Genomic DNA, 12,404 nt, shown 5'->3' with positions numbered 1-12,404 from the left:
TATTAGTGCCAAGTGATTTATCTTCGAGTACAGAAATTCTGGCTCCTACTTGCTCAATTCTGCGCCTCTGACTTTCTATTGAGTTGTCTAATTCTGTAATTTTATTGTTAATCTTCTGAATTTCTGATTGTTGTCTGTCTATGGATTTTTCCAGGTTATTAAACTTTTCATTATGTTCCTGAATAATCTTTTTGAGTTCTTCAGTTGTGTTATCTGTGTGTTCCTTGGCTTGTTCTGCGTATTGCCTCATTTCCTTCCTGGTGTCTTGAAGGGTTCTGTGTATAAAACTTTTGTATTCTGCATCTGGTAATTCCAGGAATGCACTTTCATCTAGAAGATCCCTGGATTCTTTGTTTTGAGAGCCTGTTGAGGTGATGATGGTCTTTTTCTTTATGTGACTTGACATTGACTGTTGTCTCCAAGGCATCTTATAAGTTATTGTATTAGCTTATGCTTGCTTACTATGTCGTAGCTGCTTGCATTGTTTTATTTTGGTATACCCCATGGGTTACTTGAGTGAGCCAGCTTGATTATTTTCACCTTTGGAGCTCTGGTATCCAGTCCCCAGCTGGCTACAGCTGTTACCAGGTATATCAGTTTAGGAGTCCATTCAGTTTTCTTGTATGAATTCAGCTCAGGTTTCCAGGTAGCTGATATCAAGTGTGTGGTACAGGCTCTTTTCTACAGTCTTAGAGGGGTAGGGGTGATTGGCGTATATACGGGTATCTGATTGCAGCAGGGGGTCATGCTCTGAACAAGGCAGGGAGCTGAGAACTGACCCCCGAGTTTCTCTGAGGAAAACACATCCCTGTTCCCTAGAGTGTGCTGGTGGGTGGGTTCTGCAGACAGACCATGGGCACCCAAAATTTTTGGTTGTAAGGACTGGGAGGTACCAGTTATCTTTGGACCCCTGTCATGGGTGGCTTGGTGACCTGAGTGGAGGTACCAGTCCTTAGGTCGCTGATGTGGGTAGGTGAGGACCTTGTTTAATAAGCAAAGCAATGTCACACGTCAAACACCCACCTCTCCATATGGTTGGAGTTTGCCAACAAGGGCCTATTCTCCCGAAATAGGTCCACACAGGTCCATGCAGAAGGGAAAGGTGCTCAAGGTCCTTGGACAGTTTATGCCTGGACAGGAGCCACTTCTGTCCTGAGCTCCCCTCGTTAATGGAGCTAGCAAATTATCTTTTCCCCCAATTGCAAATTTTTTCCTTCCCCAAGGCCAGGAGGATGGCTCTAGGTGCTCAACAGGGTCTATTTCAGGCCCAGGGATTCAGCTACTGAAGCTGGCTTGGGGATGGGACGGCGCAGTAAAATGTATGCAAGTACTTAGCTTTTGCCAAGAGTGCCATTCTTCTCAGGTTCCGGAGGTGTGAGTAGGCTGTGTGTCTGGCTGCTTCTCCCTGAGGAAACGGCGGCTGAACGCTAGTACCAACCCGCCACCTCCGCCGCCTCTCCGGGAGTGGTGCCTGAGGGCTCCCCACGATTCAGGTCCGGTAACTCCTCTCCACTTCTGAACGGTCTCTTCCTCCCCCTGCCCCTCAGTTTGTTTTCTAAGCTTGTCTTTGATGCCCAGGGCTCCCAACTTGTCACAAATATATTCATTTCACTTGTCGGGTCTTTGTTGTAAAGAGGGCTCACTGGAAGCGTCTGTCTATTCCGCCATCTTGGTTCCACCTCCCTGATTCATTTTTTATAAGCTATATGTTAGCAGCTTTTAGGATGGGTCTTAACTTTAAAGTTCAAAGTTATTGCTGCAGACATAACTAAGGGACTCTAGGATATGACTTAGATTCTTTGCTTTTTTCTTTCAGCATTAGCTTTTCCAAACATGAAGCTTGTTTATGCTTTAGGATTTGTTTTGTCTCTAGAGAGTGAGATTTAGAGAGTGAAAACCAGACGGGGGTGATCCCTCCCTCCCTTCTTTAGAACAAGAGGTTTATTTTTTGGAGCTCCAGATCTGGAAGCCTCGAAATTACAGACCATGCTGCCAGTTGGCTAGGGAAATGTGTACAACTGGCAAGCTTCTCTAGCTTATTATGAGTTCCGATTCCCCCATTGAACTTGCATTTATTGTTGCCTAAAAGTATAGGAAAGTTGGCAGTTCCTGCCCTTTCAAAGTTATATGACAAAATGTACATATCACTTTGCTGCCTGAAATTCTTTCTGGAACAGGCAAGTTATAAATAAATAAACACGTATCAGTTTCTGGAATTTGAAGTGCAGTTTCCTTTGATAGGAACACCAAAGGGAGAGATCGACAGTCATTTCAAACCTTTACTTTGTAGTCTCCTCAAGCCTATCCTGGATCCTTACCCCCTGGTTAACATCAGACAACTTTGCCTCCTCCTTCATCAGGAAAATGAAGAAATCAAACGTGAGATCCTCAGATCCTGCCCCTCCTACCTATACATAGCTGTAATTTTCACATCATCTTTATTTTCTAGCCTCCCTTTCAACAGATGTTAAGGTGTCCTTCCTGCTCACACTTACTCTTCTGCCTCTGCCCGTCTTATCCTCTCCCATCTCCGTCAAGACTTTGGTTCATCATTTAATACCTCTCTCTTCTGTTTATTGCAATTACTCTCTTTTACAGGCTCTTTTCCCTCAGACTTTAAATGTTCGGAGTCACTCACATCCTAAAATACTTTTCTCTTAATTTTGTATCCTCTGATTATTTTCTCATCTCACTCACATTTCCATTTGGCACTTTAGATTATTCCTTTCTTTTTGAAACTCTCTACTCCTTTGGTGTCCATGGCAACTTTACTTTCCAGGTTCTCCTCCTACCCCTCTGAGTCTTCTTTCTCTTTTGTGGGTTCCTCAGTCTGTTACTCACACTCTAATTTTAGGGACCCATTCTTACCCACCGTTCTTTTAATTCTACATACCCCGTGACATTGAACATTACCTGTACGTTTGTATGATTCCCAAATCTACCTCTGGTTCATTGCTCTTCCCTGAGCTAAAAGTTCTTTAGCTCCAGCTACCTCAAAGACATTTTTGCCTAGATGTCTCTCAGATGCCTCAAGTTTAATGTGTTCAAATATAAACTTACCATCTTCCTTATGCCTGCTTTTTCTCCTGTTTTTTAGAAGTAGTACCTTAGCTAGAAACCTGGGAGTATCTCCATGACTGCTTCCTGTGTTTCATTCTCCACATCACCTTAGTCTGTAGTTTTGCTGTTTTTCATTTTTCTCCATATTTTTGGAATGTGTCCCTTTGTTGCCATTATATTGTAAGACCCTTAAGACCTTACAGTCCAGTTAAACCTAGAGTATGCTCTAGAGTTAGTGCTTAGTAAATGTTGAATAAGTGAGAGAAAAAAATGACCTATTTCTTGTCTCCCTAAGACAGGTGGCTGTCCACAAGCAGATAGATTTGGAGGAAAATTTAAATAAGGATGTGTTGCTGGTGTGGCAGATGGGAAGTAGGAGGCCATTTCATGCGTGGAGCTGGGAGCTGATTTTCCCAACTGAAACGGAGTGGAGAGAAGGACTGGGGTTGGGAGGCAGGGATGTAGCCAATGGAGTCCTTTGAAACCTTCTGTAAAGTAGTAATAGAGTGTGACTTAGTAGGAATATGAGTTAGATAAATTTTTATGGAACTGTGCATATTTTAACATCCCAGTAAGGTTTCGGTCTCTTTGTGTTTCTGGAATTCCTAGCCTTATTGGAGTTTCTGTGGTGTCTCTTTACTTAGTTCTTGGTTCCTTCCTGCTTTTTTTTACTTCCTAAGAAATATGGTTGGCTTTTTTTTTTAATGAAATTGGTGATTTTGAGAGGATATTTCTGAGACTTGTAACATTTCTTGAAGTATTTAGGAACTTGATAGGGTGTTTCGAAACTGGAGATGCAGTATTAATTAAAACTTTGATTGCAGGTGATGATAATTAATTCAGGTCTACTTATGCAAAAAAAAAGGACATTTATCCTAAAGATAAAGGGGTATTTCATACAGCTCAATGGTATGAATGGGTCTAGGTCTTAGGAGCTAGAAACTTTAGGCCCCTTTTTCTCTCTCATCTCATCTTCCCTCTGTACATCTCCATCCTTATTTTATAGACTGTTGTTCCTCGGTCCACGTGGCAAGGGCAAGATGACTGCGCCATTGCCCATGAGTGTGCGTGTCACAGGGCCAGCCGCTTCTAGGAATTGACTCTTAGTCAATTGGCTGATTGCCTCAGCTTGACTACCCCTAATCTAACTGTGGCCACTGTGGGAATGGGACACACAGGATCTTGTAATACCAATATAGCTGTTAGGATTCATTCTATGTCTCTGAGGATGGAGAGAGATATAAAGGGGGCCGGGGGGGAATCATTATGAGATAGGAAGATTCTTTAAGAGGTTTCTCCTAGAGATGCAAATTACTCCTATAGGAATATCAGCTGCAGCTCTTGGGATCTGTACACACAACGCCTGTTTCTATATTATTGGTCTCTTTGTTTTTCTGTGTCTGTTTCAGAATTATTTCATTCCCAAATGGGTTGTAAACTCCTTTGAAATACTATCATGACTTATGTTCTTTTGCATCCCACAACATATTTTTGATTGTCATGTATTTTTCTGCATTTATGTTTTGTCTTTAGGCTCTGAACCTCTGTAGGGCTGGATAGCTGGATTTATATGAGTGCTTTGCTATTGCAGTGATGAAAAGGAGAGTGAGCTGTAGTTGTATCTTTTGTGGCTGTAACTTTGTTTCTATCATACCTAGGCTCTAAGCTGAAGGAGATCTTTGACAAGATCCACAGCCTGCTCTCTGGAAAACCTGTTCAGTCTGCTGGACACTCTGTGTCTGTCACACTTAACCCACAGGGACTGGACTTTGTTCAATACAAATTGGCAGAGAAATTTGTGGTAAGGGACTTTGTTGCTGGAGACATGGTAAGGAGAGGTTGGGGTACAATATTTAAACCTTTCTCAGATACTGACTTAAAATTGTACCCATCTCTGTTTCCAGAAACAAGGAGAAGAGGAAGTGGCCTCTCATCATGAAGCAGCATTCCCCATCGCAGTTGTAGCATCTGGTATCTGGGAGCTCCACCCCAGAGTGGGGGACCTCATTCTTGCTCATCTACATAAGAAGTGTCCTTACTCAGTTCCTTTTTATCCAGCTTTCAAGGAGGGAATGGCTTTGGAAGACTATCAGAGGTAGAGTTGTTTTTCTCCTTACTCACTATCCCTAGGGTGACTGATGAAATATAAATAGAATCGGAAAGAATACTGGTTCTGGGATCTGTGCATCTTCAAATTTTATTCCTTGCTTTGTCATTTCGTAGCTTTGCAAAAATGGGTAAATCATTTCACCTCTTTGAGCATCATTTTCCTTATTTGTAGATGAGGGTAATGATATCCATTATCTCCCGTGAGTTCACCTCACAGGCCTTACCGGAAGTACTAATTAGGTAATAGGAGCCCTAGTGGTGCAGTGGTTAGCCACTCAGCTGCTAACCCAAAGGTCTGCATTTTGAACCCACCAGCCACTCCACAGGCGAAAAATGTGCCAACCTGCTTCCATAAAGATTATAGCCTTGGAAACCCTGTGGGGCAGTTCTACTCTGTCCTATAGGGTCACTATGAATCAGAATCGACTTGAGGGCAGCAGGAAAAATTAGATAAGGGTATGGGTGCTTTGTAAACAAAGTATTCTGCAAACGTAATAATACATAACAATGTGCTAATAATAATGCTAAAAGTAATAAAAATATGTTGTTACTTTTAGCCATAAAAAAGTAATCTCAGGTTTGTTAACCTCACTTTGGCTGTATCACATTGAATTTTATCTTTCACATAGGATGCTTGGCTATCAAGTGAAGGATTCCAAAGTAGAACAGCAGGACAACTTTCTAAAACGCATGTCTGGGATGATCCGTCTCTATGCCGCCATCATCCAGCTCCGGTGGCCATATGGAAACCGACAAGAGGTGGGTAGAAAAGGCTTACTATCAGTAACGAGGATGGACCAGAATCTGTATTAGTGTACTCCATCAGCAGGAAAAATTTATCGTCTTTCAGAGAGGGCAATCTAGTTAAATAAGGTGAGAAGCATAATGCTACTTTGTAGATGCTCTTTACAGAAGTTGATATTGATAATTAGGAAACTTCTTTGGATCATCAGAGTCATTTGTTCAAGGGCTGATTCTTTTTGTAAAGACCTGTATTCATAACAGAGTCTTCCAGAGGAGAATCTGTTAGAAATTGTCAGGGATTGAATTATGTCCCCCCAAAAATGTGTGTATTAACTTGGTTAGGCCATGATTCCTAGTATTCTGTGGTTGTCCTCCATTTTGTGATTGTAATTTTATGTTAAAGAGGATTAGGGTGGGATTGTAACACCCTTACCAGGTCATGTCCCTGATCCAGTATAAAGGGAGTTTCCCTGGGGTGTGGCTTGCACCACCTTTTATCTCTCAAGAGATGAAAAGGAGGTAAGCAGAGAGTTGGGGACCTCACCCCACCAGGAAAGCAGCACTGGGAGCAGAGCACGTCCTTTGGACCTGGGGTCCTTGTACCTGAGAAGCTCCTCAACCAGGGGCAGATCAATGACAAGGAATCTTCCTCCAGAGCTGACAGAGAGAGAGAAAGCCATCCCCTGGAACTGACACCCTGAATTTGGACTTGTTACCTACTAGACTGTGAGAGAATAAATTTCTCTTTGTTATTAAAGCCATCCACTTGTGGTATTTCTGTGATAGCAGCACTAGATGACTAAGACATTAATCATTAAGGTTAGAAGATTTTATTAGGAGAGGAATAAGCAAGAAACTGGCGTATTAGAGGTAGTTGGGGCTTAGAGGCCATCTAGTTCGTATACTTTACTTTTCAAATGGACAAGTGCGGGCTCAGAAAGCTGAAGTGATACACAGCCCTTAATGACGGAGTGATGACTGGGGTTCAGGGCTTTGACCTGCTAGCCCAGTTCTTCTCTCAAGGAATGCTGGGTAGAGGGACTGAGAAGTTAATGGACTTGGAAACCTGAAGAGAAAGGAATATTAAGTTGATTGAACCCAGGAAGTTTTTATTGTGTACCTGTTGTGGCCCAGGTTCCATGCTGAGGTGCCAAGAATAATAAATAAAATATATATAAGGGTAACTGTTGGCCTGTGAATCTCTGAACTGACACGTATGTATTGAAGGGATCCTGAAAAGAATATGTGGGAACCAGTGTATTGAACATTTAAAAACAGAGTTCAGTTAGCTTTTGTTGTTTCTGCCCTTTGGCAGGTGCTTGGGTTAGATGATCTAGGGTCCGTGTTGACTTGGTAATGGCTGGATGATGATACTGGGAGTTTAGACCTCTGAATAAAATGATCAAATCATGACCAAGTTTCTTCCTCCCAGAATCATCCTCATGGCTTAAACCATGGCTGGCGCTGGTTGGCACAGATCTTAAACATGGAACCCCTGTCAGATGTGACAGCTACCCTACTCTTTGACTTCTTGGAGGTATGTAATGCAGTTATTACATAAGAGAAAGCCAGTGGTTAAAGCAGCCTTGGGCCACTGGATGACATGAATGGGGAAACATTTAGAAATAAAACCTGTTGCCTTTAAGCTGATTCTGATGCATAGCGACCTTATAGGACAGAGTAGAACTGCCTCATAGGGTTTCCAAAGAGCAGTTGGTGGATTTGAACTACCGGCCTTTTGGTTAGCAGCCAAGCTTTTAACCACTGTACCACTGTACCACTGGGACCCCATTATAGAAATGGAGTCATACGTTTTTTCCTTAACCCTAAGACAAACCTGGAGCCCTGATGGCATAGTGTTTCAGAGCTTGGCTGCTAACCAAAAGGCTGGCAATTCAAATGTACCAGCTGCTCCTTGGAAACCGTGTGGGCAGTTCTACTCTGTCCTATAGGGTCACTGTAAGTTGGAATCAACTTGATGGAAACAGGTTTTTTTCCTGGTAAGGCAAACCTAGCTTTTGTTTTTTCTTTCAACTGTTCTTCTCTGTGTGAATGTCTTCTCATTGCGGAGAACAAAAAACTGTATATCTTAGCACAAGTAAAAAGGGGAATTTGAATTTGTTTTAGCAACGGAGAAGTGACCCCAGAATCAAGGTAGGATGCTCAGTTAAATCTCATGTGGGCCTGAAACCAGGAACTAGAATGTCATCAGGCACCAAGATAGTCTCTCTCTGAGGCCACATGACCTTTCATATCTGTTCTCCTTGCAAGTTGCCTCATTCTTGCTTAGTAGACCAACTTTCTCTATTTCTGTGTACACGAGAAGAAGACAGCCACCCTGGACTATATCACTCTCAACCTCAGTGTGGTCATCCAACTGGCTAGCATCTCCCTGTCCTGATTCCTAACTTCCAGGAGAGAAAATACGATTAGCCCACGAGTCAGTTACCTTTCCCATCCCAAATGCTTTATATAGTCCTGTCTGCTTGTGGAAGACTTACTATTTTAAGGTGAAGGTAAAGGTTTCTATGGAAACGAGATGTTTAAGAAAGGCATGAGGCACATGTCATAGCAAATGTGGGACCATTTAGCTATAATGCCTATAGTTCCTAGTCACCTTAATACCCCTGAAGTCGCAATACATTACCATGATCCTAAATCATGGAGAACACAAGTAGTATTCTGTATACTGTATTTACTAAGGTTGAGAGGTATATTCATACCTTTAGAAAGGTTTCTGTTCATTAGAGTAAAATAAAAATAGGTAAATCAATTTGCTTTAATTTTCTGGTTTTCTGAACTACCTGGCCATCTGGCAGGCTGGCTAAATGGGGGTATTACCATACATAGCGGAGTGCTTTAGGAGAGAGTTGGATTTTTCCATTTAAATCCCTTGGTTAGCGAGCTAAGTGGCATTGTGGCTGAAATTCTTATATAGAGGTGAAAGGCAAAGGACAAATTGTGGGTCTCTCCTATGAGTGTGAATTTTCATTTTCTATTCTGACAGTGCCTGTTTTCCTTGTAGGTGTGTGGCAATGCCCTCATGAAGCAGTACCAGGCCCAGTTTTGGAAGATGATACTTCTCATCAAAGAAGACTACTTTCCCAGGTATTAAACTTGTTGAGTAGACAACAAGGGGGTTCAATAGGTAAAACTCATTTAACGAGGCATCACATACCCTTGGGTGCTGTTACTTACTGTTTTTGACTCAGGTTAAAAACATCTGGATTAAGTATGACATCTACCTACTCCTGTCCTCCTCCTCTTTGATATTTAAATATATACTTTTGAAGTCTAATTATAGTATTTCTTAAATATTCTTGGCTATACAAACAAAAACAAATTAGGAAAGTCTTGGATTAAGATGCCTGGTGTTTTTTGACTCTCCAACTCCCCCAGATAATAATCTGGAATGATGATTTTATGTAGTCATGAATTAAACCAGAGTCAAGACCCCTCGACAAATATGCTGTAGAAACTGATTTACCAGCCACTTCGCTTGACTTTGGTGTGGCAGTTGCCTCTAAGTACCCTTCTCTTTTCCTTTCAATTTACTGACATTTCAAGTTAGGGGGCAGGAGAAGCCTTGGCAAAACCTACTCCATCTGATCCCAAAGACTTTGGAAATAAACAGAGCTCTCTTCTTTATCACCTTATTTAAAAAGAGGGTTGGGACCATTTGGAAGTGCGACAGTGTTGTTAAGACATCTCTGTGAGACATTTGATCTCCCCTTTCACTCATGATCAGCAGTGTGCATAACTCCCCTCCAAAAGGTAGGTCTGATTCATGTGTCTCTCTTTTCTCCTTATAGAATTGAAGCCATCACAAGCTCAGGAGAGATGGGTTCCTTCATACGCCTCAAACAGTTCTTGGAGGTAAGATACCCATAGATCAACCTGTCCCAAGCTGTTGTTGGTCTGGCATGCACCTGTGTCTGAAAAGTCTTAGACCTTTAGGCTCTGATTATAGTCCCTTCCTCTTAGTTTTCTGAGCCCTCTTTTTTTGTCCATAATTCTCCCTTAAGCTTTGGACTAAGGGCTGCCCTTTCATCTTCTTCATACATGTCATTCCCCTATTAAGTGTTAGAAGCAGTGTTAATCAAAAAATCATTCTCTTTTCATCTTTCCGTGACCAGAAATGTTTGCAGCGCAAAGAGATTCCTCTCCCCAAGGGCTTTCTGACATCTTCCTTCTGGCGCTCCTGATGTCGGCTCCATCATCGCCCGTCGTCACCATTACGTTGCTCTGTTTACAAAGAGGCAATAATAAAGCAACTGAAGACAGCTGTATTTGGGAGAAGTCATGTCAGATTTAGAAATCTGCCAATATATGTTTTCATATACTTGCGACCAGGAGAGGGGATTTTCATGGGTCACAAAATCTAGGAGGTCCCTTAGTAAATTTGGTAGCTTCTCAAGAGATTCACATGATAGAATAAATTGTATTGGCCTTTTTCAGGTCTGTGAAGAGGAGAGGAGTTTAGAAGTTAGTGTCATCCTTTATTTCAAGTATCTTTCAGAAAATAGGTGATAACCTTAACTATTTAACTCTGAGCTGGAGTCCACCACTTTCACTCTTGTCCCCACCCCTGTTCAAATGAATTCTCAGGAAGAGCAAAGACTCATGAGATCTCCCCTTTAAAATATACTTGAATAGTTGAGGCCTAAATCTTGACATGCAAATTTGGGTTATGGTTGGTTTGTCTTCCTCAGCTTGTGAAGTGTTTGTAAATCCAGAGGGAAAGTGTGATGTAGACATGGACTATAGCCAGACTGCATCAGGGATGGCTGAGTGTCTGGGATTAGGACTGTTAACACATGTTGAACTAAGAGGCACTGTTTGTCCTCTTAATTTGGATTTGGTCCCTGGATGCTAGGGATTCATGACCCAGGGCAGATGCCATTTTTTTTGTTTTTCAGTTTGCATTAAGATGGGCTGAGCTGGAGCTTTCAACATTATACATGAGCTGAGCATCTATAAGTAATGAATCAGGGTTAAATAAGGATGTTAGGGAGGAACTAAGAACTGCATTACCATTTTTCACATGTTTTGAGTAATGAAAGGTGATAAATTTGCCTGACTAAAGCCATTGAAAAATCCAGAGCTTGGCTATTCAGCTAAGAGATGAGGTTTGTTTTATCAGAGGCAGCAGCCATGGATGTTTTCCTCTATGCTAAATGTCATGTATTTGGGTGGGTGGGTCCGTGGGTGGGTAGGTATGTGGGTGGGCGGGTGTTCACTGGTACTCTAGAGTGACTTGAAGTTAGCCATTCTGTGAATTGTTGACTACAGTGCCAAAAACTGAGTAATAAAGCTTGATCTTTCAAAAACCCACTGCTGACATATAGTTGGTTTAATATGATCAATTTCCTGTGCCTTGAGCTGTGTAAATTATTAGAGTCATGGTAGTGCATAAGACTAGGTATGGAGTAGTATACGTTTTTTCCTTTTTTGTCTTCTTTGTCTTCACCTTGGGCAAACTGTCATTCTTTTTTTTTGGAATTACGCAGCAATAAGTGACCCTATTTTATCTAACAGAGATGTGATAGTCTTGTAATGTAGACAACAGAATGAACACTGTGGAAGGAGTCAGGAGAGCTGTGCTCAATTCACTTTTAGGTTTTGTGGCCTTGGGTAGCTCATTTACCCCCTCTGAACCTTAGTACCCCCACCTGTAAGACCAAAGAATTGGACTAATCACTAGATCAGTAGTTTTCAAATTGTTGTCTATAGCAGTGCTAGGGCTGAGCTTCCTAGCCCATGGGGCTCCCAGAAGCGGCCTTCAGTGGATGGAGCCCCCAGGGACAGTTGCCATTTCCACTTTTTCTCTTTATTTGTGCCTTACAAATAGCATCATTTTCTGTGTGTATCATGTCAGGGAACAGATTGGGAAGCATTGACTTAAGGAAGAGAAGGGTGCTGGGGGTTGCGTGGTCATGGCTCAGCCCTACTGTCAGTCAACATACGGAGACTTTGTGCAAATTAGAAAAAAGCACCCCTTCCTTCAAGATACTACTTCATCTGCTGGAATATTATCATATTAACTATAAAAATCTATGATACTTTTTTTTTTTTTTTTAGGTATGTGGTACCCATTAGAGTTGTGCAGTTCACATTTTACACAGCCATTAAGTGGGGCCCTAATGGAGCCCTGGGATCCTCTCTGCCGTAGCATTTTTGCCTTATGTGCAAGATTACATAATGGGCCAAGTTCTACTGCTAAAAATGAAATGTGAAAAATCACTGGACAAAGTGATCTCTGAAGCCACTTCCACTTTGAATTTCTACCACTCCATAGAAAACGCCTCTCATAATATTTGAATATCCTTTCTCTAGACATATTTAACAGTCTTGTACGTGTCATTCGATGCTTGGTATTCCTCATGAATCTCAACAGTAAACCAAGAAAGGAGAGCATTGGGGAGGCCAGTTTTTTTGATACTGACAGTGTCACCCTCACAGATAATGATTTCTAGCGGATAGATGTAACT

General features: G+C 41.8%; 1 protein-coding gene across 1 annotated transcript in view; it reads left to right on the top strand.

The window, feature by feature from the left end:
- GLE1 (GLE1 RNA export mediator) overlaps positions 1-11,115 on the top strand; it is a 41,141-nt gene extending 30,026 nt beyond the window's left edge. Inside the window, exons 10-16 of the mRNA XM_003407693.4 lie at positions 4,719-4,861; positions 4,965-5,155; positions 5,799-5,928; positions 7,346-7,450; positions 8,939-9,021; positions 9,726-9,789; positions 10,050-11,115. Of these exons, the coding sequence (XP_003407741.3) occupies positions 4,719-4,861; positions 4,965-5,155; positions 5,799-5,928; positions 7,346-7,450; positions 8,939-9,021; positions 9,726-9,789; positions 10,050-10,118 (785 nt within the window). The 3' untranslated portion in view covers positions 10,119-11,115. The remainder of the gene's footprint in view (positions 1-4,718; positions 4,862-4,964; positions 5,156-5,798; positions 5,929-7,345; positions 7,451-8,938; positions 9,022-9,725; positions 9,790-10,049) is intronic.
- The last annotated feature ends 1,289 nt before the right edge of the window (positions 11,116-12,404 follow it).

The sequence above is a fragment of the Loxodonta africana genome, chromosome 9 (assembly GCF_030014295.1).
Source record: "Loxodonta africana isolate mLoxAfr1 chromosome 9, mLoxAfr1.hap2, whole genome shotgun sequence".
NCBI classification, from domain to species: Eukaryota; Metazoa; Chordata; class Mammalia; order Proboscidea; family Elephantidae; genus Loxodonta; species Loxodonta africana.
The sequence above is the reverse complement of the archived record's forward strand: the minus strand, read 5'-3'. Positions and strand labels throughout refer to the sequence as shown.